The sequence below is a fragment of the Rhinolophus sinicus genome, chromosome 1, assembly GCF_057876585.1.
Source record: "Rhinolophus sinicus isolate RSI-liver-muscle chromosome 1, RSI-T2T, whole genome shotgun sequence".
Lineage (NCBI taxonomy): Eukaryota > Metazoa > Chordata > Mammalia > Chiroptera > Rhinolophidae > Rhinolophus > Rhinolophus sinicus.
Window position 1 is genome coordinate 10841664 of NC_142501.1, and position 25921 is coordinate 10867584.

The 25921-nt window shown below is 56.3% G+C and overlaps 3 protein-coding genes across 5 annotated transcripts in view; 1 reads left to right on the top strand and 2 right to left on the bottom strand.

The window, feature by feature from the left end:
* The window catches only part of PICK1 (protein interacting with PRKCA 1), a 71421-nt gene extending 70624 nt beyond the window's left edge, over window positions 1-797 (bottom strand). Inside the window, exon 1 of one of the 2 annotated variants that reach the window (XM_019752959.3) lies at window positions 654-797. The gene's annotated coding sequence lies outside the window, so the exon portion shown is untranslated. The remainder of the gene's footprint in view (window positions 1-653) is intronic. The other variant, XM_074326387.2, reaches the window with a different exon arrangement.
* Window positions 798-2397: 1600 nt separating this feature from the next.
* On the top strand, window positions 2398-12641 carry SOX10 (SRY-box transcription factor 10). Its single transcript, XM_019752958.3, has 4 exons — window positions 2398-2612; window positions 3107-3621; window positions 8118-8386; window positions 10733-12641. Exons 2-4 carry the CDS (start codon window positions 3185-3187, stop codon window positions 11434-11436), a joined length of 1410 nt encoding a protein of 469 aa, XP_019608517.1. The 5' UTR covers window positions 2398-2612; window positions 3107-3184; the 3' UTR covers window positions 11437-12641.
* Window positions 12642-16201: 3560 nt separating this feature from the next.
* POLR2F (RNA polymerase II, I and III subunit F) lies at window positions 16202-25919 on the bottom strand. 2 transcript variants are annotated; one of them, XM_088796511.1, is made up of 5 exons: window positions 25775-25919; window positions 24323-24392; window positions 21031-21161; window positions 16852-16923; window positions 16202-16454 (listed from the first exon to the last, which is right to left on the bottom strand). In XM_088796511.1, exons 1-5 carry the CDS (start codon window positions 25792-25794, stop codon window positions 16313-16315), a joined length of 435 nt encoding a protein of 144 aa, XP_088652637.1. In that variant the 5' UTR covers window positions 25795-25919; the 3' UTR covers window positions 16202-16312. The 2 variants fall into 2 exon arrangements, with proteins under 2 accessions (XP_088652637.1, XP_019608520.1); XM_019752961.3 differs by having other exon boundaries at window positions 16202-16380; window positions 25775-25918.
* Between the last annotated feature and the right edge of the window lie 2 nt (window positions 25920-25921).

Genomic DNA, 25921 nt, shown 5'->3' on the forward strand with positions numbered 1-25921 from the left:
AGGCTGTTCTGCCAAGGACAGAGGCCTGGTGTCGCCATCCAGGACCCCTCCCACCTCTCCAAACCCCCTGTTCTCCCAGGATGAATATGGGGGCCTTCACCCACCCCTGCTGGATAAAGCTGGGCCCCCAGGGCTTAGGATAGGATGGAGGGGATCACAGTTGCTAGCATGGTGGTTGGGTGGGGGAAAAGTGTTCACAGCAGGGGGTCCCCACCCCCACAGCCCTGAGCTTCTAACAGCCCTTCCCCCCACCCCTGTAGGCCCACCTGCCTCATCTAGCACCTCTCAGCAGAAAAGCCCAAGCATAGCACTGAGGAAATAGGGGGAGCGAGGGAGAGAGAGAAAAACAAGAGGGAGGGGAAGAGAGAGGCCCCCTCTGTCCACTGTGGCTTCTCTGCAGACCCAGAGCGCCCACTGCCACCCCCACCCCCATCCTGGCACAGCTGGGCCAAGGAGGATAAGGGAGGAGGCGGGAAGTCAGCGAGGGGAGCTGTGGACCCCACACTCAGCTTCCTACCCTGGGCTTCACCCTCCACAGCTACCCCTCCCTGCCCTAGGGGGTCTCAGAACCAAATCACAGACACCACAGGGGGCAGGGAGGCCCTTCCCTCGAAGAGGAGGAACCAAGGGTGGAAGGATGAATGGGGACCCACCGGGATCGAGAGATGCCAGGCAGGCAGGCAGCAGCAGCGGGTGTCGGAGACTGCTGCGGGCAGCCGGACACGACCGGCTGGATGCTCGTCCCTCCGTCCCTCTGTCCATCCAGGGCGGCTCCTCTCTGGGCGGTTCTGAAGCCGGGCGGGCGCTGTTAAAAAGCTTTTTATGTGTGTGTGTGTTAATCACATGATTGCCGTTCACCTGTATTTCGAACAAAGACAGCTCACTGTTTCAAGGCCCCGAACAAGAGTCTGGGCACAGGGAAGAGAAGGGAGGCGGGGGGAGGAGGGTTGGCAGCGCCGGGGGTGGCGTCGAGGAAAACTGGGGGGAGATTGTCCAAGGCCGGCAAGCGAGAGAAAGAGAAAACCCTTATCAAACTCCTAATTCACTGGGCTCCGAGGCCCCAGACACACTGGCCCGATTGTCTGGCTGGTTGTGTGTGCGAGCATGTGTGTGTGTGTGTTCCAATGTCCGCTCCCCCCACCCCCAACATGCCTTCGCCTCGTGTGACTACCTCATTGTGTCCCATTACCCACCCCCCTCCACCCCCTTGGCCTTTCCCAAGCATGAGGCCTTGCCTAGACCCCCTTTCCAGCCCCACTCCAGACAGGACTCCCTTGGGGTAGGCCTGGGGCCTTGCCCAGCTGCTGAGGAGCTCAGAACCATACCTGGTCACCAGTGCGGTCCAGGCTCCATCTGTCCCTCCATGTACACCCCACCTCTGCCTCGACACCCACCCATTAAGAAGAGAGAGGGGCTGTGACTTTTGGAGGAGAGACCTAAGAGAGTGGAGAGAAAAAGGAGCCTTGGATGATGAGCAGGACAGAAAAATGGAGGGGGTCATCCAGCTGGGGAGGGGGCTGAGGAGAGAAATGAACAAAGAGGAGGAAGAGGGGGGCAGGGCAATTCCCCACCCTTTCTTGGACAGGGGAGTGGGGACTTCATGGCAACCAGGACTGGGATCACCGACACCAAGAGAATGTGAACCCAGTGTGAAGGCAGTTGGGTCCCAGGAAGGCAGGCCCCGGAAGCCTTTCAGCGCTACTTGAGGAGGCCCTTCAGTCCCAAGTCCAGCCTCCTGGGAACTTGAGCCGTCTCTCCACCTTGAGCCAGCCCACCCTTACTTGTGCAGGTGTCCAATGAGAAGGGACCGGGGGTCAGGCTGGGGCATCTGCACTGGGCAGGGGGTGTCCAACTGCACCCTGCCATAGCAGGTATAGGCCTGGGTCTGTCAGTTGAGGCAGAGAGGGCAGCCTGATTGGGGGTTGAGGCACAGTGAGATACTGGGAAGCAGGGCCTGGCCACCGGCACTCCATAACACGTCTCACACTGAAGCCACACAAGCCAGCCACCCTCACATGTCAACAGAACCTTCACCTGCCTTCCTTTCATCCTTCCCCAATCTTTTGCCAACTGCCCATCCTGCTATCTGAGGCAGAGATTGGGGGTCCCAGTTGGGCCCAATTTTCCTCCAAGCAACAGGTCTTGACCCCACCCACCTGCATCCCTTGGCTTTCCCGACCTGACTACCCCGCTCCTACACCTCCCCAACTAATCTCAGGCCCCAAGATGGGCCTGGGGCAGCAGCGCAAGGAGCTGGGGTGGGGGGGCCTGACGGAGGAGTCCTGAGTGTTGGGGACGAAGGAAAGCGCTGGAGGCTCCACCTTCTGCCCTTCCCTCCCTCCCCTCCCCCTCCCCCTCTCCCCCTCCTTCCTTCCCCAGCCCTCGGCAGCAGCTCAGTGCTCAGTCAGTCTCAGGCTGTCCGGCCAGGGTGGTTGGCGGTGAGGATTCAGGCTCCGTCCTGACGAGGCCGTGGCCTGAAGCTCAGGGCCCCCCAGCCCCTCCCTCCCAGCCCACCAGCGTCACCCTCCAGCCCCGAGCTGGACCGCACACCTTGGGACACGGTTTTCCACTTCCTAAGGACGAGCCCCAGGCTGGAGGAGAGGTCTGAGGAGGTGAGTGAGTGCGCAGTCCGCTCCTCCGCTCCTGGGCCTAGGTCTAGGACCCTGCTGTGGGGCGTGGGGTGGAGAGAGGCTGACATCCGCACCCGCCCCCCACCCAGCTCCTCTAAGACCCCGTGGGGGCAGACGGAAGGGAAGAAGGAAAGGTGAGAAAAAGGTGGGAAATTCCAGGAGCCAGGATTAGAGCAGAATAAAGAGTCCGTTTTTCTTCCCTTCCATCAACAAACCTCCACCCAAAAGGAGGTTAAAAAAAAAAACCCAAACCCACCCACACCAAGAGACGGTTGGGACCAGGTGGTGGGAAGACGTGGAGGCGGGAGGTAGGAGGCCGAGCGGGGTCTAGCATGTGCGCGGGCCCCGGGGGCTGCAATGGGTATGGGGGGAGCAAGGCGGGTGCCACCTCAGGGCTATGCCCGCGTCGTATCCCGGGCCGCCGGCCGTCGGGGCTGCGCGAGCGACCGCTCCATCCCGCCTTCCTTCCCGTCCAGGTGAGCGTGGGACTCTTCGCAAGGACCCCGGCGGCGGGCCCCGGGGAGGCGGCCGAGGCGGCGGTGGCCGGGGGCGACATGGCGGAGGAGCAGGACCTCTCCGAGGTGGAGCTGAGCCCCGTAGGCTCTGAGGAGCCCCGCTGCCTGTCCCCGGGGAGCGCGCCCTCGCTGGGGCCCGACGGCGGCGGCGGTGGCGGCGGGGGATCGGGCCTGCGAGCCAGCCCGGGGCCCGGCGAGCTGGGCAAGGTGAAGAAGGAGCAGCAGGATGGCGAGGCGGACGATGACAAGTTCCCCGTGTGCATCCGCGAGGCCGTCAGCCAGGTGCTGAGCGGCTACGACTGGACGCTGGTGCCCATGCCCGTGCGCGTCAACGGCGCCAGCAAGAGCAAACCGCACGTCAAGCGGCCCATGAACGCCTTCATGGTGTGGGCACAGGCGGCGCGCAGGAAGCTGGCCGACCAGTACCCGCACCTGCACAACGCCGAGCTTAGCAAGACGCTGGGCAAACTCTGGAGGTGAGCGCCCACCCGCCTCCGGGACCTTCCGCGAGCCCTCCAGCTGCGGGTGGGTTCAGGCAGGACGGGCATTCCTTGGGCCCTTCTCCAGGGGACAGCCACCTTCTGATGGGGCTGTAAGACCAGGTGTGGGCATCAGAGCCGCCCTGCCCCTACAAGTACCCCCTTGGGGTGGTGCTGGCTCCCCACCCAGGGCAGCGGCCAGGAAGGCGCCCCCTCGTGGTTGGAATTCTGTCGGTGGCAGGCGGTAGGGCCTGGGCTTCTGGGGGAGCAAAAGCGGGAAGGATGGCAGAGGGCTCGCACCGCAGACCTTCACTAACCGCTTTCCTACAGCACGCACTCTCACGGGTGCCACTGCCACCGATCCCAGTGGCGTGGGATGCAGGGGAAACGCTTGGGAAAGAACTGAAGGCCTGGCTGGAGAGGCAGGGAAACTGAGGCAGTCAGCAGGAGAAGTAGGGAAAGCTCAAGAAAAGCAAAGAATTTAGACAGGAGTCTTTGAAAGAGTGAGGGATGGAGAACTACTGCGGGACAAATGTGCCCGATCCTGACGTATCCCAGCTGCCCTCACTGTGCCTTCCTGACCCCACCCTCCCTCAGGCCAAGGCTTATTCCTCCCCGAGGGAAGTGGACACACAGAAAAAAGCCTCCCCCTCTCAAAGCTGCCAGGCTTGTCTCCTTCTCCCTCCCTCTGCCAGTTCGGCGCCATCTTCCTTTCCAGGGCCCCACCCAGCATTGAGTAACCTCCTACCCCTCCAGCCCTGAAGTGGGAGCCAAGCCCTGGCCAGGAGGAAAGCTTGGCCCCCTTTCTACCCAGGGTCCCTCAGAATCCCAGGCTGGGGAAAAACATCTCCCCAAGGAAGAAGTTGGTCAAGCCTCCCCTCAGGTCTGGGTCTCAGCCCTGCCTCCTTGGGAACACGTCGAGCAGGGCAACCCCCATCCCGGGAGTTCTGGGCAGCTCACAAAGAGAACAGGGGCTCCAGGAGATGCGACCCTGCAGAGGTCACCCGATTCCCCACTAGACTGCCCAAGAGATAGCCCTAAAAGGCAAAGGGACCGCAAAGGCCACGTAACAGCTGGTGGCAGAGCCAGGGCGGGAGCCCAGGTCTCCTGACTCTGTCCAGTGGTCTTTCCCTATACCGCCCTTGGTGACAAGGGTGGGTCCCCCCTTCACTCTCAGGCATGGTCAGAAGGTTGTGAGGGTGGGGGCAAAGAAGAGGAGAGCAGTGAGGCGCACTCAGGTTTCAGAAAGTTAGGGCTTTGTCAGAGGAGCTTGCTGCCCTCAGCACAGTGGGGATTGGGTCTAGAAGGCCAAAGGCTTAGGGGGATGGAAGGCGCAGGAGGGCTCCCAAGAGACCAAGAGAGAATCACATCCAGCCCCCTGGCCCTGTCCTTGGCCATGAGTTTGCTGAAGGCCTGGTGCCCCTTCCCCGCCTCAGCCCTCAGCGTTCCGCTCATTCTGGGCAGGCCCCAGGCTCAGCAGCCGACCTACTGTGGGGACCCAGAGAGCAGAAGTCAAAGCTAGCTCCTCTGCCCAAGGTCCATCTTCACCCGCTTAGGCCAGCACCCTTGGTGCCATGGGACAGAGAAGAGCAAGTGAGAGACGGACCAGGAGGGAGACAGACAGGCAGACAGAGCAGGCCCTGGGGACCGTGAGCAGATCACAGCACGAGTCCAATGAGAGCTTCAGAGCAAGGATGAACCCCCACTTCTCCCACCACCCCATCGCCAAGGATTTAAGATTGGACCCTCCACTCTCCCTTTCTCTGTTCACCCAGCCAAGAACCCGGGGCTTGGGCTCCTTCAAGAGGACTCGTTCCTGGCCACCACTCAAGGTGGCACAGGGACCCATGGTGCCCCCCAGGGGCCAACCTGGGGTGGGGCAATGAGGAAAGCAGGCACTGCTTGCTCGGGAGCCAATCCCAGGGGTAGGAGAGTGGCAGGACAATGGCAAGGATCAAAAACTATGCCAACATGTGGGCGGGTTACCTGGTTCCTGGGCGGGATCATGAGAGGCATCTGGATCCCTCCCTGCTGGGCTGCCCGGTCTCTCTGGGCTCCTGCTGAGGGCCTGGCCGGGCTCATGACTCCCAGACCTTCAGGAAGGGGGATGATTAGGCCTGCAAAACTGGAGAACAGGGGCCCTCAACCTGAAAAGAGAGACAGACGGACAGACTATGTGGGGTGCTGGAAGTGGGTTGGGGACAGACACATCAGCGTCCAGGTCCTGGCTCTTAAGTGGCTACGTGAACTCCGACAGTCACGCTAACCTTTGGCGCCTGCCTGGGTGAGGACTGTTAGGCACGGATCACATGGTGCTGGCTGTGTGTTGGTCGACCTGCCTGGAGAGAATAATTAGAGCCAAGAGATTAAAAGGGAGTCGCAGGCTGGAGCCTCCCCTGACACCCCCACCCTCGGCCCAGGCCCACAGTCCCCTTCCCTACCAGGAGGAGTAGATGGGGGTTCCCATCTTGGAACCCCCTCAGGTTGGGGGTTCAAGTTTGGGTGGGGAACCAGCCGTCTCCTCACCCCTATTCCTAACCTGGGAGACCCAGAGGGCAGAGCTGAAGTGAAGGTGCACATGAGGATTGGGTTTGCTGTTAGAGCTGTGGGTGGCGGCTGTGGGTGTCGTGCTGAGTGGGGGCCGGCCTGGAGTCAAGGCTAGATTTGGGATTGGGTTTCCGTGGTGGGGCAGGATGGTTTTTGGGTTAGGAAAAAGCCTGAACAGAGCTGAAGTCTGGCTGAGGCTGGGGTTGCGGTTCGAGGTGGGGTGAGCCTCGCAGCCAGTGAGGGACCGGGCTGGGGTGAGGGCCATGGCTGGGGATGGCAGGGGGGCCTGAGGTTAGGTTTCTATCCAGGCTAACCTGGTACTGTGGCGGACCAGCTGGGGAAGTGACAGTGGGATGCATTTGGACTCTTCCCTCTTGCCTGGCCTGTGCCCTCCCTCTGAGTCCCCTGCCGTTTTCTTGCTGATTCACACTCAGCTGCCAGCTGGGCAGAGTGCACAGGGAAGGTCTGGGGTGGGAGACTGAGCTCAGTGGCTCCAGCCATCCCAGGAGCCTCTGTGCTGGCCTAGCCTGCTCTGCTCCCTCAAGTGCAATTCTACCCCCCACACACCCACACACCTTCAGGGCCTGCCCCACCCACTCTCCTGGGCCCAGCCTCCCAGAGACCTGGCTGGGGGGCATGGCTGGTGGGAGGAAGACTGTGTCCCACACCCTGACCGCTGAGGCTCTGCTCTGGGGTCCCCATCCCATCACTGGGCTAGAGGGATCCTTGGAGAAAGCTGGGCTGGGGCTGGGCTCCATAGCCTGGGGGAGGGGGCAGAGGGGGGAGGCTAAGCTGCAGAGGAATGCTGCTCCCGGGAAGGAGGTGCCTGGTATGACCACCCGCTCCCACCCTGGGTGGGGAGGGCTCTACCTCCTGCTGACTGGGGGAAGAGGGCACCTACTGGGAGTGGGGGCAGCTGGAGAGCGCCGCCCTTTGGGCAGAGGGACAGAGCTGCTCCTCCAGGGTCCCTTATGTCTAGGTGTGTGTTCCTTTCCACTTAGCACCCTCTGCAAGGTACCCCATCCTGCCCTCCTCACCCTGGGGTAGCCAAGCCCTGAAAACACCCCCTTGCCCACCCTCTAGCACTGGCCCGAGACTGGAGTCCAGTGGGCAGGGGCAGTGCCTTCAGGGCTGCCCTCCATTGGCTGGTCTCGGACTGGGAAGAGGGTTTGTCTACCCCTGTCCAGGTCTGGGAAGAGCATCTGGCTTCCTCTATTCTCTGTCACCCATGGACAAGGAGATATGATTCCCCAGGGAGCAGTGAAGGGCCCCTCAGCCCAGCACGCTGGAGTTTACAGAATCAGTTTTCCAGACTCGAGATGGGCCCACCCAGGTCGTCCTGTCCAAGCAGCATTAGAATAGCATCTGTTTCTCAAGTGCCCGCCTCCCCACCCCAGGCCTGGTGCAAATGCTTCACGTCCATTCACTTGGCCAGTCCCACACCCGGTGAAGTAGGTTATGGTCATCCTCGTTTTGTAGGTAAAGAAACTAAGACTCAGAGAAATGACTTGCCCATGGTCACACAGCTAGTAAGTAGCAGAGACTGAGCTTCTCCCCCTCACCATGCTGCTTGTCTGTTTGCACACCTTGAGTGCCAGGGAGCTCACCCCCTGACCAGGCAGCTAGCTCCACTTGCAGACAGCTTTGATGCTGAGAGTTTTTCCTCTCCATGAACTGACGTCTGCCCCTCCTAAGCTCTATTCCTACTTTGAACTCCATCCTCAGGCTACCAGGAGCAGCTGCCTGACCCTTCTCACACCCCAGCGCTTAAGAGATTTGGGGGTGAGATCACAGCCCTCTGAGCCTGGGGTTCCTTCGGCCTCACATCTTCCAGTCCATAAATCAAAGAGCAAGCTCTGATGCTGGGCCCTGCTCGCTGGGCTCCCCATCCCCAGGCCTCTCATGCTGGCCCCTCTGCTGTCTCCCCCAACCGCCCCCCCCCACAGGCTACTAAATGAAAGTGACAAGCGCCCCTTCATTGAGGAGGCTGAGCGTCTCCGGATGCAGCACAAGAAGGACCACCCGGACTACAAGTACCAGCCTCGGAGGCGGAAGAACGGGAAAGCGGCCCAGGGGGAGTCAGAGTGCCCCGGCGGCGAGGCCGAGCAGGGCGGGGCTGCCGCCATCCAGGCCCACTACAAGAGCGCCCACCTGGACCACCGGCACCCTGGAGAGGGCTCCCCGATGTCGGACGGGAACCCTGAGCACCCATCAGGTGAATGCTGGGCTGGGAGCTGGGGTGGGGAAGCCTGGGCAAGGCAGAGAGGCAAAGACTGGATGGCATGAGAGACCCTGCTACTCCATAATAACCCTGAGCCCTGGGAAGGCCTTGCCAGGCTGTGCAGTCACCCCAGCGGGGGAGCAGGGGCCCAAAGGGAGCTCAGTGGGGACTCAGGGGCCAGGGGAGGCAGTTGGGCGAGATGGCTCTGGCTGATGGAAGGGGGCCCGGCTGCTGAGTGAACAGGCCAGTTAAGGAGGCCATGAGAGAACTACAACAAGGAAAGGCGGGACAGGATGATTCTGAGAAATGGAAGGCCAGATGGGGAAGAGATCATTGCCACTTCCCCACCTCCCAGTCTGACGGGGGAGACACGGCATGTGGTGTTGAGCACACGCCATGCAAGGGCCAGACATAGGGCTTCTTGTTTCATGAATGATAATAACAGCTAACACTAATTGAGCACCTACTGTGTGCCAGGCACTGTGCTAACTGCTGTATGTATATTAACTCACTCGATCATTCTAAACTGGGATAAGGCAGCCACTCTGCCTGGGCTCAGACCTCAGCCAGGAGGCTCATTACTCTCATATGAAGAGTGACTTGCTGCACAGCTGAGGTCTGAGCCCAGGCGTTTGGCTCCGGGACCTCTGATGGCAACACAGCTGCCTCGCCTGTGTTCGTAACATAGAGAACGCCATGCATGGCTCAAGCCTCGCGTATGGGAAGCCTCAGGGAGTAGAGCTCTGCCTTCAAAAGATATGTCCCAAGTCTTCTGTGCCTGGCCCGGGAGCAAACACTCAGGAGCCCACGGTCTAGAGGGAGGAGCAGGGATAAACACACCTGAATTAAGTACAGGAAGAAGCAAGTACACACAAAGCCCACCCAGGACCCAGAGGGGCATGACCCCAGGGAGGAGTCACCCACCATCCATCCATCCATATCTCCAAAAATAGCCAGCCACCTGCCAGATTCTGGTCAAGGAAGGCTTCTGGAAGGAGGCTGTGTCTGAGCTGCTTGATGTTGTCTCTGTTTTACTGATAAGGAAACTGGTTAAGAGAAGATAGGGGTCTGCCCAGGGTCACACAGTAAGTGACAGAGCCAGGATTGAAACCCAAGGTCCAGAGCAGTTGGCCAGTGCAGGACTTGGCATTGCCTCTGGTCTTGGAGAAGGCACAGGCCTGCCCTCCAGGAGCTCCTGGTCTGTCTCTGAGGGAATCCCAGTCCAGCCAGCCCTCCCCCACACATGTACACACCACCCTCTGAGATTCAGGGACACACACACACACACACCAGATTACCTGGGCCATGTACAGAACCACCACCTCAGAACATAACTGTGAGCATGGGTTTTTTCTCAGCCTTCAAAGCCCAGCTCAGCTACCTCTCCTCAGTGACACCTTGGCCAATTCCCCAGGGCAGGATGTGTGGCTTCCTCTGCTGGTCTCCTGAAACCTGTGCACGCCCCGTCATCACAGCGCTTCTGAAGCTCCACTCTAGCCATGTGTGGGGCTCAGGGTCTCCCTAAACCTGTGAGCTTGTGAAGACCCGTTTTAGTTACACTTGTATCCCATGCCTGGCACAGCGTCCCCTAAGTGTTTGCTGAATGACTATGTGCGTGAGAAAATGGACAAAGAACAGGGGTGGAGCAGGTCAGTTACTTCAGCGCTGTCCTGAACAAGCAGGGAAAAGCAGCTGGAGGAACAATGGACAGCGTGGTGTGTGATGGGTACCGCCAGGATGGCCAGTGGGGCTGCCTCAGAGGGAAGGTTTCCTGGAGTAAGGGGCCCTGGGAGGAGGGCAGGGGTTAGAAGGGACACATCTGTGTTCAGGAGCCAGGGCAGGAGGAGGCACAGGCAAGCCAGCAAAAGAGAAAGGCAGAGTCAAGAATGAGGAGGCAGGCGAGGTCAGCAGGGAGAGCAGCCAGCAGAGGCTGAGCGTGCACGGAGGGCAGCAGGCGAGCAGGATGGACAGCCAGACCCCACTGGGTTCAGCAGCTAAAGAGCAATGGGAGCAGGGAGAGAAACCTTTCCAACGGGAAAGGTTTTTTCAAAAGGAAGCAGGCCTCTCCAGAAGGGGTAGGGACAAAGGAAGTCCTGCTCTGGGTGGGAGGCAGAACCCATCGCTAAGGTTGGGGACTTTCATGAACAACTGCAGGCCAACCCAAGACTGTTATATAAGTAAATCCCAACTCAGGCTGCCCAAACATGGAAAGTGTACAAGGTCACGCAAGGATCAGGCCTCAGCATCCTGGAGGTGAACCTCTTGTCTGAAGGTGAACCATCCGGATCCATGAGCCTCTGACCTCATTTCCTGCTTCTCTCTCTGTCTCCTTCCGCCCAGGCCAGAGCCATGGCCCACCCACCCCTCCGACCACCCCAAAGACAGAGCTGCAGTCGGGCAAGGCAGACCCCAAGCGGGATGGGCGCTCCCTGGGGGAGGGCGGGAAGCCTCACATCGACTTTGGCAACGTGGACATCGGCGAGATCAGCCACGAGGTAATGTCCAACATGGAGACCTTTGATGTGGCTGAGTTGGACCAGTACCTGCCGCCCAATGGGCACCCGGGCCACGTGGGCAGCTACTCGGCAGCTGGCTATGGGCTGGGCAGCGCCCTGGCTGTGGCCAGTGGACACTCCGCCTGGATCTCCAAGCCACCAGGCGTGGCTCTGCCCACGGTCTCGCCACCTGGTGTGGATACCAAAGCCCAGGTGAAGACGGAGACCGCGGGGCCTCAGGGGCCCCCGCACTACAGCGACCAGCCGTCCACCTCGCAGATCGCCTACACCTCCCTCAGTCTGCCCCACTACGGCTCTGCTTTCCCCTCCATCTCCCGCCCCCAGTTTGACTACTCTGACCATCAGCCCTCAGGACCCTACTACGGCCACTCGGGCCAGGCCTCGGGCCTCTACTCGGCCTTCTCCTACATGGGGCCCTCCCAGCGGCCCCTCTACACAGCCATCTCTGACCCCAGCCCCTCAGGGCCCCCATCCCACAGCCCCACACACTGGGAGCAGCCAGTATACACGACGCTGTCCCGGCCTTAAAGGGGGTCCTGGCAACCACCAGCCCTGCCCAGCCCCTCTGGGTAGCACGCCCCTCCCCCAGCCCTCATGTCCTGTTCCTTGCCCATCTCAGGCTGGTGGTGGCTGGGGAGGAGGCTGCAGAGGCTGACAGCTGAGGGAAGGCTTTCTGTCTGGCTCACTGCCTTTGATGACCCCACCCCGTCCTATCCAGGCTCCAGCCCAGGCACAGCCCTGGCCTACGAGGCTGGGCAGAGGAGAAGGAGGTTGATTGTTGCCCCTAGACTGAACGATGGGGGGCTGCACCTTCCCCCGAGGATGACCCTCGATCCCAGGACCTGAGAAGGACTCGCTCACCCTCCTGTGGGAGGGGAAGCACCCAGGGTCGGATGGGAATCCGAGGCCTTGCCACTCCTGTGCCTGTGTTTTCTCTCATGGAAAATGAGGGGTCTGACATAACCCTTGCCACCTGTGCCACGTGCCCAAGATCAAGGCCAACCAGAGACCTGCATCAGTGCCTGGAGTGGGCTATGTCTGCCCCTTGGGGGCTGAGGACAGCCTTGAACAGCCTTAGAGGGGGTGGGGGGTGGGTTAGGGTCTCAGAGGGAGGTCTCCTCACTCCCCCATCCCCTCCCCCGCTAAACACAGGAAGGAATTGGCACAGAGGCCCCAGATCCAATTCTGTGCCAGTAACCTCATTCTTTGTCTAGTGGAGAAAGAGGGCCCCCGGTCCTCCACTGAGACCTCCCAGACCTTGAGGCACATCCCCAGAGGTGAGGAAACGATTCGGAGACAATTCAGAGCCTTCCTCCCGACTCCCCACGAACTCCCTCTTCCCTTACCAGGCTCTGTGGTCCCTGCTCTGTCAGCCCCACCTCCTCGGGCTTCCCAGAGAGCTAGGTTCTCAGGCCCAAACCCTCTGCTCCAGGAGGAGATGCAGGGCCCAGCACCCAGGTCGCTGGCAACAGGCTGAAGACACTAAACCCCTTGTGTGTACATTCTGCCCTGGCCTTCTGCCCTATGCCTCCCAGTGGTATCTGAATAAAGTATGTAGCTCTGTCTGCCCCTATCTTCCTGTTCTGCAGCCCCCACAATCCACATGTAACTCATGACTGCCCCCCTCTTATTTATCTCAGTAGCTCCCTCTCCCTGCTCCCCTTCCTAGGTTCTGCAGCCCCTATTAACTCTGCATTAAGCATTCCACATAATAAAATTAAAGGTTCCAGTTACCTGCTTGGTGGGACTGACCTGGCCTGTCTCTTGGTCTCTTATCCCTGTACTGGTGCTTCCTCAAACACTTTCTGGAAGTAGCTAGGGGTGGAATGCAAAGGATAGATAACCCAGAGGTCTCCCGTCTCCCCTAGGAAGGTGGTGGCAATGCAGTGGGTTAGGACAACTGGCATCGGAGTGGGGTCAGTCTGTGCCCAGGCTGAGGGTTCAGATGGGAGCTGTGCCCCCAGCCCCGCTGTGTTGGCTCAAGCTGGAATGCAGTCAGTGGGCCTCCAAGCAGTCCCTTTGCTTGCCCAGCAGAGGGGAGGGGACTTGCAAAGAATTCAAGGGACAGATATTTGAAAGAGGCAGGTCAGGCCTGACTTCTTGCTGTCTGCAGCCAGCAGGCCTGGTCCTTTTGGATGTGTGGCTGGGCCTTCTTTCTCTGCACCTTTCCATTTGCCACACGCACACACATCCCTACTCCCATCTTCAAAGCCGTTGCCTGTGTCTAAGTGTAAACCCAGGAGGGTAGACATGCTATCTACCCCTTCAGTGCTTACTCCCTAAGAACTCTCCTCAGCAGAATTCCAAGCTGTGCTGGGGGCCAGGAGCCATTCCACCTCCGGGACAGAGGAAATCTCTTCACCACCGTCCGTGTCCCACTGATGGATGGCTCCAATGGTTGGAAGTCTTCTTTATCCCCAGCTAATAAGTGACAGCTACCATGTACTGAGTGCTCCCTGGCTAAGTACCTTGCCAAGGGCTTTATGTCATGCAGGACGGAAGGAGTGGGTCCGATCAGTACCCCCATTTTCCAGATGGGGAAACTGAAGCTTTGAGAGGTTCGCGCTAAGGAGGCTGGTGCCGGAATTTGAAGGCAGTGCTGACTCCTTCAGTGCACCATGAACCATCTTCCACCTGCCCAACGTCTGTGGGCCCTACTTTCACTTTTAATCTGAAGTGACGCTGTTTTCACTGCTCCAGACCGCGCCTCTCAGTCAGGACCTGGGGTGGGCTGGGGAGTGCCTAGATCTAGCCCAGTCCTCCAGGGTGGCCAAACTCCCATCTGGAAGCTGTGCCATGGAAGCCCTTCAGATAACCTCCCCCAAACTGCTGGCTCCCATGAAGCTTAGTGGTAGCTGCAAACCCTGCCCTTACAGACGGTATCTGCTGCCAAATCAGATCACCCCAACTGTACATAGGCTGTTCCCTGCTGGTTGGTTTTGTTGTAGATAAATGCACGATTTTATACCGATCTTTAACAGGTCTCATCTTGTTGGATTTGACCATTTCCCACCTAGATTAAACTTTCTGGAATCCTGAATACGACTTACTAGCTCTCCTCCGAGCTTTATGTAGCTGCAACCTTGTCACCATTCAAATCGCCAATAAAAAGGTTGAAACGAAGGAGCAGGCCCTGTGTACACCACTAACTCCCTCTCCATCATCAGGTCTGTTGTCTCCACTCAGGGAAAGATTGTCCCATCAATTCTGGTTCTATCGAATTACAGCACCACAGGTACACACTTCTCCGTCACAGCCACACGGACCTTGCTAAAATCAACACTTGCTGTATCTGTGGCATTCCTCCGACCTCCCAGACCAGTCACCGCTGAAGAAACGGCAATTTGGTTCACGCGGCGATATGCTTAGCAACAAACCCTACGCCAGTTCCTGGATCTCTTTATTATGTTTTCAAATACGCAGTCACCTATTCTCTAATTGTTAGGTGTCGATCAGTACTAACCTTATGTGCTCATAATTTTTAGTCCACCCTTTTGCCTCTGTTGAAAAATAGGATGTTAGTCCATTTCCAGTCTGTTCACTGCTCCTGCTCTCGGTGGGGTTAGACATGAAGCCACAGGACAGGGGGCAGGGCTCCATCAAGATGAAACCCCCACCACCAGGCCCCTGCATCTCGAGATCGACTGGGAAGTCACTGGAGATAGGGGACGAGGGGAAATGGCCCCAGAGAGGACAAATAACCCTGGAGAAGCTGGGAGACCTGCCTTGTGATCACCCTTAGACCCAAAGTTCCGGATGTGCTGGGGCCTCAGTCAGGCAGTGGCTCCACGTGTAGCGAGAAGGGGCCAGGTGTTTCTGGAGAGGACTGAAGAGACGATGCCTGGCCTGGCCAGGTGAGTAGCAAGGGACTGACTCCCTGATAAAGGACCAAAACACCCCTTTCTCCATCTCCCCTACACCCTATCCCCTAAGGGTTAACCCCCTACTCCCTCTCCCAGCCCCTTCTCTCTTCCCCACCCAAACCCCATCTCCCTTTAATCACATCTGATACTGAGCGGCCCAGCAGGAACAAAGAGGCCATTTAGAGAAACGGGGCCGAGAAAGTGACCCCCGCACTCTGGGGCGGCCGCCTGGATGCCAGCACAAAGGCGGCATTTCAGAGCTGAAATTTCAGCACCCAACTTGATTAAAGGATTCCACAGGCTTGGAGGAGGGTGGAAGGGGGTGCAAAGTCCACTGCTCCCTGAATTAACCCTTCTCCAGAGCAGCAAACACCCCTCCTGCCCCTGGGACGGCTCACCACTCCCACCTTGTCCAGGGTGCACCCATCCTTGGGGACCATGCCTCTTGCAGAGGTCAGGCTAGCCTGGCTCCTCCTCTTCCTGGAAGGGGAGCTGGCAGCGGAATGGAGGTCAAGTCTGGAATACTCAGGGAGCCAATTTTCCCTTCTCTCTCTGTTGGTGTCAATATATAACCTATCCCTGCCCCCCCACACACACACCCCAAGGGAGGGAGGAACCAACGTGATTGGTCTTGCCACAGGCTGGGTAAGCAGGGTGAAGAGAACAGGGCCCACTAGAACTTGAGCAGAGCAAGGTGAGCTCCAGTCCTGATTGAATGGTATGCCTTGAACCCAGGAGCCCTGCTTCCCCACCCACCATCATCCCAGCACCCATCCCAGTCAAGGCCTTGGAGGCTGGAGGGAAAAGATCTTCCAGAGGCAGAAAGGAGAGGGTATGGGTGGGGCAGACCAGAGAGGTGGGCCACGAGGACAGTGTGTGGGCAGTGGCCTGAGGAATGGGGACCAAGGGGGCGGGGGTGGGCAGGTGCTTGGTCCTTGCTCCAGCTGCTGACTTGCCCGGTAGTACGCTGCTTGGGGAGGGCGGGAGATCATCCCGTGTCCCCAAGCTTCCTGCTGGGGCACTGCTCCTGAAAGGGGATCCGAGCCCATGATAAGAGGCTCGAGGCAGGTCCTCAGGAAACAATGGGTGGCTTGATGAGACCTGCTCTGTGATACTCCTGAGAAGGGAGAAGCCCCTGCAGTCAGTCCCCACTGGAAAGGAAATTGGGGGTTTCCGTGGCAACCAGCTCCCTGGGCACAAAGGCTCGTCTGTCTGCTGGGAAGGCAGCTGAGGTGTCTCCCTGCAGCAGCCTTTGCTCTGGTGAAGGGGAGATGGAGGGAGGGATACGGGGTACCCACAGGGAGTGAGGGCCCCTGGTGCTTCTTAAAGAGCTGACAGTCACAAGGCCAGTAGATGGGTGCAGCCTCAGGCAGCAGGGCAGTAACAGGGAAGAAGTGGGTGGGCAGAGCAGGTAGCTGGAGACCGCGGGGTGGAAAGGCTGAACAGTTTATTATTTACAGGTATAAAGCACGTGAGACTAGAAGTGGGGATGAGGCACCGTCGGGAAGAGAGTCCGGCTCAGTCGGTGATGATGAGCTCGTCTACCCCCCAGTCTTCATAGCTCCCGTCGGGCAGGTAGCGCCGAATGATGATGGGGATCTTCCGGGCCCTGTGGCGGGGAGAAGGCACAAGTACATGAGGGCTGGGGGCCAGGCGGTGTGCAGGACACAAGGGAAGCGAAGTCTTAGGCGCATCCGCTTGGGACCATGAGTGTCCTCTGGAGGAAAGGAATTACAGGAATCCCTGAGTGACGGGCAGTGGGTCTGCAAGGGCTCTGCCATCCAGGGCTGAAAGGCGGAGGGGCAGGAAGAGTGGGCGGATACTGGTAAGGCCAAGCACGGCAGAAACAAGGAATTCTGCCGGCCATGAGAGGGGCACGTCTCATCAGTGCCTTCCCCTTTGCCTGCCCCGCCACCCCCGCCCTCCTCCTTCCTGGTGGGCTGCCGCTTGAACGAGCGAAGGATCCACAGGAACGAGCACCACACTTCCCCAGCAAGGAAGTGGGGATCGGGGTGGGCAGAGAACCCACAGGAGGCCTCCCAGGGCTCTGGAGCCGCGAACCGCGATCTGGGCGACTTACTTGAGCTCTTTCATGGCGATGAGCAAGGGATCTGTCTCCCCCTCCAGCTCGACCATCACAGGTGCGCACATTCTGTGGGTACAGGGACACGTGTTGGGGAGACTGCAAACACAGGGAGAAGGGTCCAGCAGGAAGTCGGGGAGCTCACGTCACAAACAGGACTGGATGGGTACCCTAGTCCTCACCTTCGAGGCGGACAGGCGGTGGTTCAGGGGCACTGACCGTGAGGGTACACGGGTGGGAGCCAGGAGGCCGGATTTCAGCTTTGCTTCCAAAGCACTGAATTTCTCTCCAATTCTCAGCATGATTTGAACATGAAGACAAAAAGCCCTGCCTTGCCTACACAACAATGTTTAAACACTACTGGCTAACAAGCCAAGACTCACTAAGTGCCATATGCTGCTCTCAGCTCTTTCCATAGATTATTTCATTTGAGGTAATGTTACTTCTGTTTTACTGATGAGGAAACTGAGTCACAGAGAGGTCAGTAACCTGCCCAAGGTCACACAGCCAATAAGTGGCAGAGCCAAGATTTGAACCCCGCGTGCTCCTGCCCACTGTGCTAGAACACCACTCATTTATACGCTCAAGATCCATAAACTTTAGAAAGCTACTGAGAATGGGACAAGTGTAACCTTTCATCACAAGGCCGTATGACATTCACCATGTCAGCTGCCCTACCAGGGACCTTTCCCAGGGCCTACGGCAGATTCCTGAACCCGGGGGCCATGCCAGAGTATTCCAAGCACACAGAAAGGGCATGTGCAAGGGCTCGCCTTCTGACTGCTCTAACCCAACACCCCCAGGCCCGGCCTCAGGGCCCAGCTCCCGTTTTCCTTCTCGGTAACACCCCCTCAGAAGTCCTGCTCTTCCAGCCTCGTTACGGGCCTACATCAGGCACTCACCTGCTTACTATCCTTCCACGATGCCCCATGGCCAACAGGCAGAACTCAGTCTGGCCCCTGCTCACCTTTCTAGCACCTTCTCATGTTACTTGCCCATATTTATCCTGCGTTCCCGCCACACCAAACTCCTACGGCTCCCTGGAAAGACACTGTTGTTTCCTTTTTCATTCTGTTACAAGCTCTTCCTCTCCCTACAGGCCTGGGAGAGGCTCAAGTGTCTCCACCTTGGAGATCGTGTGCTGGCTCCTCAGTGCCCTGACTCATTTACATATGCTTCTCTTGGCACCAACCTCACGGTACTGCAACTACTTGTTTGATGTTTCCCACATGAGACCAGGACCACATGCTCCATCACAAGGCCTGACCCACAGCACAGGCTCTGAACACAAATGGGCGGGGTGCCAGTTCCGGGCCCACCTCCTCCAGGAAGCCACCTCTGATGATTCCAGCTCAAGTTTACACTAACGGATCCCAAACCTGATAATCATCAAAATTACTAGGAGAGCTTGTTAAAAATCCAGGTTCCCAGGTCCTCTGAATAGAATCTCTAGGGAAGGAGCCTGAGAACCTGCATTTACAAAGCCCCCTGGGTGATTGTGGCCATCAGCCAGCCTGAGAGCCACAGGTGACACCAAATAATTTACTAATTTTATGGCTAAATATTTTGGTGTGTTACTCCCAAAAGCCTGAACATTTCCCAACAGCAGAGACCAAGTGTTTAACTTTCCCTATATCCTCTCTCAATAAATAATTCAATTTCCCCCCAATTTAAAGCTTTAAAGAATATGGCAAAATGCTTTTCCTGATCTGTAGGTGCCTTCCTTCCTTCAAGACGTGAGTAATTCAAGAACATTCATTCATCCAACCCTACTATGTGCAGGCGATATGCGAAGTGTGTGAGTGTGCCCTTAGGTCATTGGTTTGTACCAAAGCCTCCGCACAGGAACCCAGCAACGCTCCTTAGGAAGTGGCTATGCTCCACACCAGCCACCAGGTGGTGCTAAGGAACGGAGCGAGATGTCATCCACAAACTACCCAAGAAATGGTTGTTCATCTGAGTAAAGGCTGCATGCCTAGCGCTAAGGATAAGCTACGGCCCTGCCTCTCCACCGCCCCCCAACAGGCAGGGAACCCCTGGACAGTGTCCTAGCCCTTATTCAGCAGGAGCACCACAGGCCCCACCACGTGGAACTGCACCTTGCTCCCAAAGAAAAGCAGGACAGTGGGACTTGGTAGTGGTCTGAATGTCTGCCTCTAAACTGTTCAGCGCTCCACACTGTCCACCGAATGCATGACCGTCTTCTGAACTTGTCACTCAAAGCACTAGGGACATATTTGCCAGTCTTGTGCCCCAAGCGCCTTGCCATTCTGCCGCAACAAGCCACGCTTACCTGCCACCACCTGGACCTTTCCTTGTTCTGTTTCTGGCCCCTGGGATGCCCTCAAAACCACCTTCCTTTCCCGGTCCCCGCCTGAATTCTAACTTCCTCATGAGGCTTCCCCAGTCACCCCAGCAATTACTCCCTTCTCCCCGTTTTCACATCTCTTGTCAAGCACCACTCCCATGTGCCTTGGGTTCGGGGTATTTGTGAAGGGGTCCATCCCCCCCCCCCCAGGCTATAAACACCAGGAAGACAATTGTGTCTTTGTGTCTTCACTCACCTTCACATCCCCCACAGGTGCAAGCACAGGATCTTATTCGATGTTGAAAGACTTGAACTTACAATCTGTCTACTTGTCTGAAAACTCCTTGATGAGCTGTTCTTTCTGCCGGGTCACTTTGAAGCAGAGACAGCGCTAGAGCACCCATAGAGTGCTCTGCAAACAGCAGAATGCTTTGCAACAAGACGGGAGTGTCTTCTTTCTGCACTACCCACTACAGGCCACGGGTGGCTACTGAGTACACGAAACGTGGCTAATCAGCCCAAACAACTGAACTTTTCCTTCGGTTTAATGTTACTTAAATTGAAATGGCCACATGGAGCTAGTGGCCGCCATCCTTGATGGCGCAGGCCTAGAGGATCCTGACCCCAGGGGTACCAAAATTATCATACTGCGTGCGGCTCTCCCTTCCGCCAGGCCAGCAAGGGGGGCAGGCTGGCAAGAGGTCTGCTGCTGCAGAACAGATGAGGAACCATGTTGCCCGCCTGTAAAACCCTTTGTCACGTGGACACGGTGGTTATCCTCACCCACAGGACTGCAGAGCACGTCCAAAGCTGACTGAAAACCGGGGGGCATGCACAGACTCAGCCTCCCTGCGCCTCCCGCACACAAAACTCCACACCTCTGGCCCCAGCTTTCTTCTCGCCTGTATTCCACTAGTCCCTGCTTGAAGCCCCTCCACTTCCAGATCCCCAGCATTTCCCACACCGCCTTTTAAGAAGTCTGGGTAGGGCTCCTTTCCTCGGCCTTGTGTTTCCCTGGGGAGACAGTCTACAAGAGCGACAGTACCACGCCTGCCCTCTCTCTGTCCCCCCACTTACTCCTCCTCAGGAAGGGGGAGTAACTTCTCTGACAGGGAGAAAAGGCAAGCATCTGTGGCCCAGCCTCTTGGAGGGGCCCCGCTTTCACAAAGCCACCTGCCTGCAGAGAGGGCACTTTCGAGGCCCACAAACTCAGCGGGCAGCCTTGCTTCTGCAGACACAGCCTCTGGAGGCCTGAGCACGCCCTCGGCACACATTCGGATCTCCGCCTGTCTACTGGCTATCTCCTCAACCTTGTTCTCCTTCACCTGGTTCTAAACTCGGGAGGGAAAGGAAAGGTTGCTCATTTCAAGTGCCCAGAACCCCATCACTGCTCTGTGTTTTCACACCTCTGGCGTGGCTTCTACGTGGAGGCAGGGCTCTCCCACTCCTCCGGGCTGGCCATCGTCTACCTTGACTCAAGGACCACATTAAGCTGGGCATTACTGCCGCAGCGCCCCCAACTGACTGGCCCACAATGGTCTAGGGCTCCCTGAGTCCACACGTTTTTGCTTCGCTAACCTGACAGGCAATCATCGAGTTCTGTATTTTTACTGTTATTCTTCTACAGTGCTGTTATTTGACTTCTCAGATGCTCAATGCCTATTTCTCCTGTTGGATCAGACTCCTTGAGGGCAGGGGTCTAGCACAGTGCCTGGCACACAGGGACCGCATTCCCCCCCCCCCCCCCCCGCCTTGTTTAGCACGTGAAAGCAGGGAGTCTGTTTTCAGGGGCCAGGCTGGGCCACGTCGACAGTTTGGAGGCTCACTGTAGCCTGACTGATGGGAGGGACAGTAAAGGGGACACTCACGCGATCTGGAGGGCTCGCGTGCCCAGCACGCGCGCTCGTTCATACTTGGTCATATACGGTGTAGTGATTCGTTTCTGGTTGGCCTGCGGTCGCTCTCCAGAGGGGAGGATCTCCACATTCTCCTGGCCCTCCTGGACACCAAGGCGGAAAGAGGGAAACTCTCAGGGGCGTTACTGAGGGGGAGGGGGGAGGGAGGGGGAGGAGACCATGACTATAACCACTACTACTGCTAATCACATGCCAGCGACCTTGCAGCTGCCTTACTGACACCTCATTTAATTCTCACAATAACCTTATGAGTAGGGATTACCGTGCCCATTTCAGAGGCCTGGAGAGTTACTTAACTTGGCCAAAGTCTCAGACCTAGTAAAAGAGAGGGATCATGATCAGGACGACAAAGCCAGCTGCCTCACCCAGAAGAAGGAAGCAGAGGGCCTGGAGATGGGCCGGGCCCAGAACGTTGACTCCATACAAAGAAGTCCTGAGCACAGACAACAATCACCCTAAGCAGGAAACAAGGAATAAGCACCCATCTTCAGCTAGGGTAACTGAGTCAATGGGTCAAGAGGCTAAAAAGTCAGAGTGAAGGCAGGAACATACTATATGTTTCTTTCATATATACACCGGGGGTGCCAAAAATATATACACATGGACACTTTGGTCAGCGTTACTCAAGCAATAGTTCGCCGTAATCAGAAGTGTCTGGACACTGATTGTAACCACTTTGAGCACCTCTTGTAATTGCAGAAGTCAAATGTGACTTGTATTCATCTTTTGTTATCGGTATATGTTGCGTATTACAATTTTAATAGTTTTCCTTTCTTAAAATGTGTATACATTTTTTTTGGCACCGTGTGTGTGTGTGTGTGTGTGTGTGTTCATATATTTAACAATTACTTATTAGGCATCTGTCATGTGCCAAACATCATAATAGACGCTGAGCCAGAAAGCTAAGAGCTGTTGCTCTCAAAGCAAGAATCCCTGGTCTGGGATGGAGACAAGAACAAACACAACAGCAGGTGCTTTGAAGGAAGGCAAGTGTGCAACCAAGTTAACAAGCAGGTGGGGGGCACCTCACTCCCACAGTGGCTTAGGGAGACAGTCCAAAGATGAGACTTGAGCTTGTCTAGGATGAGTAGGAGTTCCCAAGCCAATGAGGAAGGGAAGGGCATTCCAGGCAGGCTGAATTGAATGTGCAAAGGCACAGAGAAGGTGATGTACTAGGTTTGGACAACTAATTATGGAGTATGATTAGAGCAAAGGTGCTTATAGGGTCACAGGGAGGAGAATAAACATTATAATAAAGAATTAAGTCAACAGGACGGTGGGGTGGCTCAGTTGGTTGGACCATGCGCTCTCAACAAGGTTGCTGGTTCAATTCCCGCATGGGATGGTGCGCTGCACCCCCTGCAACTACAGATTGAAAACGGCAACTGGACTTGGAGCTGAGCTGCGCCCTCCACTAGACTGAAGGACAACGACTGGGAGCTGATGGGCCCTGGAAAAACACACTGTTCCCCAATATAGTCCCCAATTTAAAAAAAAAAAAATTAAGTCAACAAATATTTAATGAGTGTTTACTATATGTCAAGTGCTTGGCATAGAGCAGTAAGATGAAATTCTTCCCCTATAGAGCTTATACTATAGTGAGAAGGGATAAACAAGAAATAAAATAAGTAAAATGCGTAGTATTATAACAACAGAGAAAAAAAATAGGGAGTGCCAAGGAGGTAGTGTGGGGGGAGGGGGAGAATGCTGCAATTTTAAACATGAATAAGATGGTCACAGAAGGCCTCCTTGAGATGACACCTGGACAAAGCCCAGAGGGAAGTGAGGAGCGGGTCATGTGCGCTTCTTGGGGAAAAGTGTTCCTGGAAGAGGAAACAGCATGGTCAGAAGTCTTGAGCAGGGGTGTGCCTGGCATGACAAGGACAGCGAGAAGAGATAAGAGCACAGAGGGAGCAGGTGGCCAGATCATGGAGAACTTTGTACGTCTTTTTGGCAATTACTTTGAATGAGATGGGAAGCCACTGGATGAGGGTTCTAAATAGGAGACATCAGTTAACTTAAGATTTGAAAGGATCACTCTGGATACTCTGTTGAGAACATTCTGTAGAGGGCAACAGCAGAAGCAGAGAGACGATTTAGGAAGACCGAGGGTATCGTGTAGGCAGGTAAGAGAGATGACTCTGGCAGCAGAAGGACAATCAGAGCAGACGGAAGGCAGGAAAGCCAGGAACACAATTTCTGCAGTAATGTGGTTGTAAAGGAATAAAGATCTAAACCAGGCTGGTGCACTAGGAATGAAGAAACGGAACAGCGTTGAACTAAATGAAGGAGCCAGAATTGACGGGACAGGAATGAAAGGAGACCAGAAGGATGGAGAAAGAGGTTTCTGACACGGTGAATATGGGTACCTGAGTGTCCTGAAGAGAGAAAATTCAAAAAGAGGGGCTTTGGCTTCTAAGCCAAAGGGGACTAAAAAAGTAGAGGGATCACTCTCCAGGAGACATAAAGCACATCTTCTTCCGTCAGTCACCCAAGGCAGAAAGCCCTATTTTATTCACGAAGCTAGTAACCCACCCACCTAGTTGCTCAAGCCAGAAACCTAGGGGTCATCTTTGTCATCTCCCACTTTCTCAGCCCCAAATCCAATCCACCAAAATATCTCTTCCATCTGTTTTCTTATCCATGACCCTAGCAGTGCACAAGTTCAAGCTGCAGGTCTCTCACCTGGAGGTCCGTGAGAGTCCCCGAATTGATCGCTCTCTCTTTCATGCTTGCTCCTCCCTGCTTCGCTCCTCACTCTGAGGTCAGCATGCTCTTTCTAAAGTGTAAACTTTAGATCATGCCACTCCCTGGTTCAAAATTTGTCAGTGGCTTCCTTCTACCTACAGGCTACAAAATCTTGCCTGATCTGGGCACTTACCTCGCCAGCTTTATTCAAGGTCACTCTCCCCCTTGCTCCTATGGAGCCTCACACTGCAGAGCACCTGGCACATAATAAACATTCAACACACATTTGCTGAATGAATGAATGTGACATCTCACCCATCAGTGAACTAACTGCCTCAGAAACCATGGACTGTGGTCCAAGTGGCCAAAAGCCTGCAGGCCCACCCTCTGGGGCTATTGCGCTACCCAGTACTGGAACTCTGCTCACTCTAAGTGGGGGTGGCTGGGGCAGGGCCTTTGGTCACAAACGGGAGGCAGATGCATTCAGGCAATTATCACTGGGCAGCCTGTTTGACAGCCTGGGCTGCAGCGGGGGAGCCTAAGACTAAACACTGACCTCCTCAGCGTTCTCCAAGTCATCTAGCCCTTCATCCTCTTCCACGTCATCAAAGTCATCGCCATCAAAACTGCACAAGAAGAAAGAGGCCAATTAGTCAGAGCACCACTTACTAGAATCAAAAAGGGCAAAGAGTGTCTCAGCCAATAGTTAGGAGGTGCTCCATAAACATCTACTTAATGAGTGAATCAAACTTCTGTTCCATTTCACTCCTTCGAATTTACCCCATCAACCCCCAAAATTGGCTAGGACACATTCTTCACCACTGTCTCTCTTCTCTCTCTATGCTGCATCATTCTCATCAGCACAAACATTTTCCCCATCTTAAAAAAAACAAACAAAACCTCTCTCCCCCCAGAGCCTTATTTCCATGCTCTGCTTGGGAACAAAATTCATGGCAGAGTTGTCTGTCCATCATCACTGTTTCCAATTCTTCCCTTTCCGTTCTGTCACAGTTTCACTCCAAGAAGACCTCCATCTCCACGGCTCCATCAAAACCACTCCTCCTTTCAAGTTTGTGGATGATTTCCATGTTGCTAACCAATGGACTACTCTTGCTCTCATTTAGCTTGACCTTTCAGTGGCACGTTAGACCGCGCTCTCTCTCGCTCAGTACACCCTCCTCACTCCACTGCAAGGACACCTCACTCTCTTGGTATTTCCGCCACCTCACTGGCTGCTCCTTCTCAGTCTCCTTTGCTGGTGTCTCTTCTTCCCCAACCCCAAGTACTCCCTGTTGGAAAGTTCTAACGCTCAGTCACGTCCCCTTCTCTACTGACACCCCCTGATGATGTCACCTGTTTCTCAGTTTTGACTAATATACTTATGCTGACTATTCCCCTATTTTAATCTTCAGAACAGACCTCTGCTCCCACCCCACACATCAGGAAATCTTTTTGGCCCCAGCTTCAAAATGAACTCAGAATTCAAAACCACGTCTCACTTCCTCTACTACTAACACACTACCTTCTCTCACCAGACGACCGCAACCTGCCCAGACCTTTGCCACCTGTCTCACCACTCCTCTGGAGTACTTCTACACAGTAAGGCCTCATTTAATGCCCACGATAGGTTCTGCGACTTTAAGGGCTGGTTCCTCCCGCATCTCATCAACGTTAGAAAACGTTATTCGAGGACCCGCTGTACTGCGCACTTTTACTGCCTAATCTCACACGATCCTACGTTATCTGTCCCCTCTTCTAGAAGGGAGCACATGGGCTTTTCCACTGATCCTCTCTGCACCCTCGCGCCTGTGCCTTGCTGTGTCCAGTCTCGGGCTATGCTCTTGGTTCCGCGCCCTTCCCTTCTCCAGCTCCGCGGGCCCCTTCAGCAGCCCCAGTCCCCTCGGACACTGTCCCTCCACGCCTGGCTCGTCAGCCTCCTTGGACTCAAACTCCCGCTTCACCCGCCCCTTCCGAGGCTCCGCAAAGGCCACTTGGCTCCCGCACTCACTTGTCCTCATTGTCTGACATGATGCCCGCGCAGCAGCGACCCGGCTCTGCGCCCCAGACCCGCACGGAGATCCGCGAACTGCGCGCCTCCCACCAGCACCGCGACACGCGTACTCTGCGCCTGCGCCGTGAACCAGAGGCAATCGCT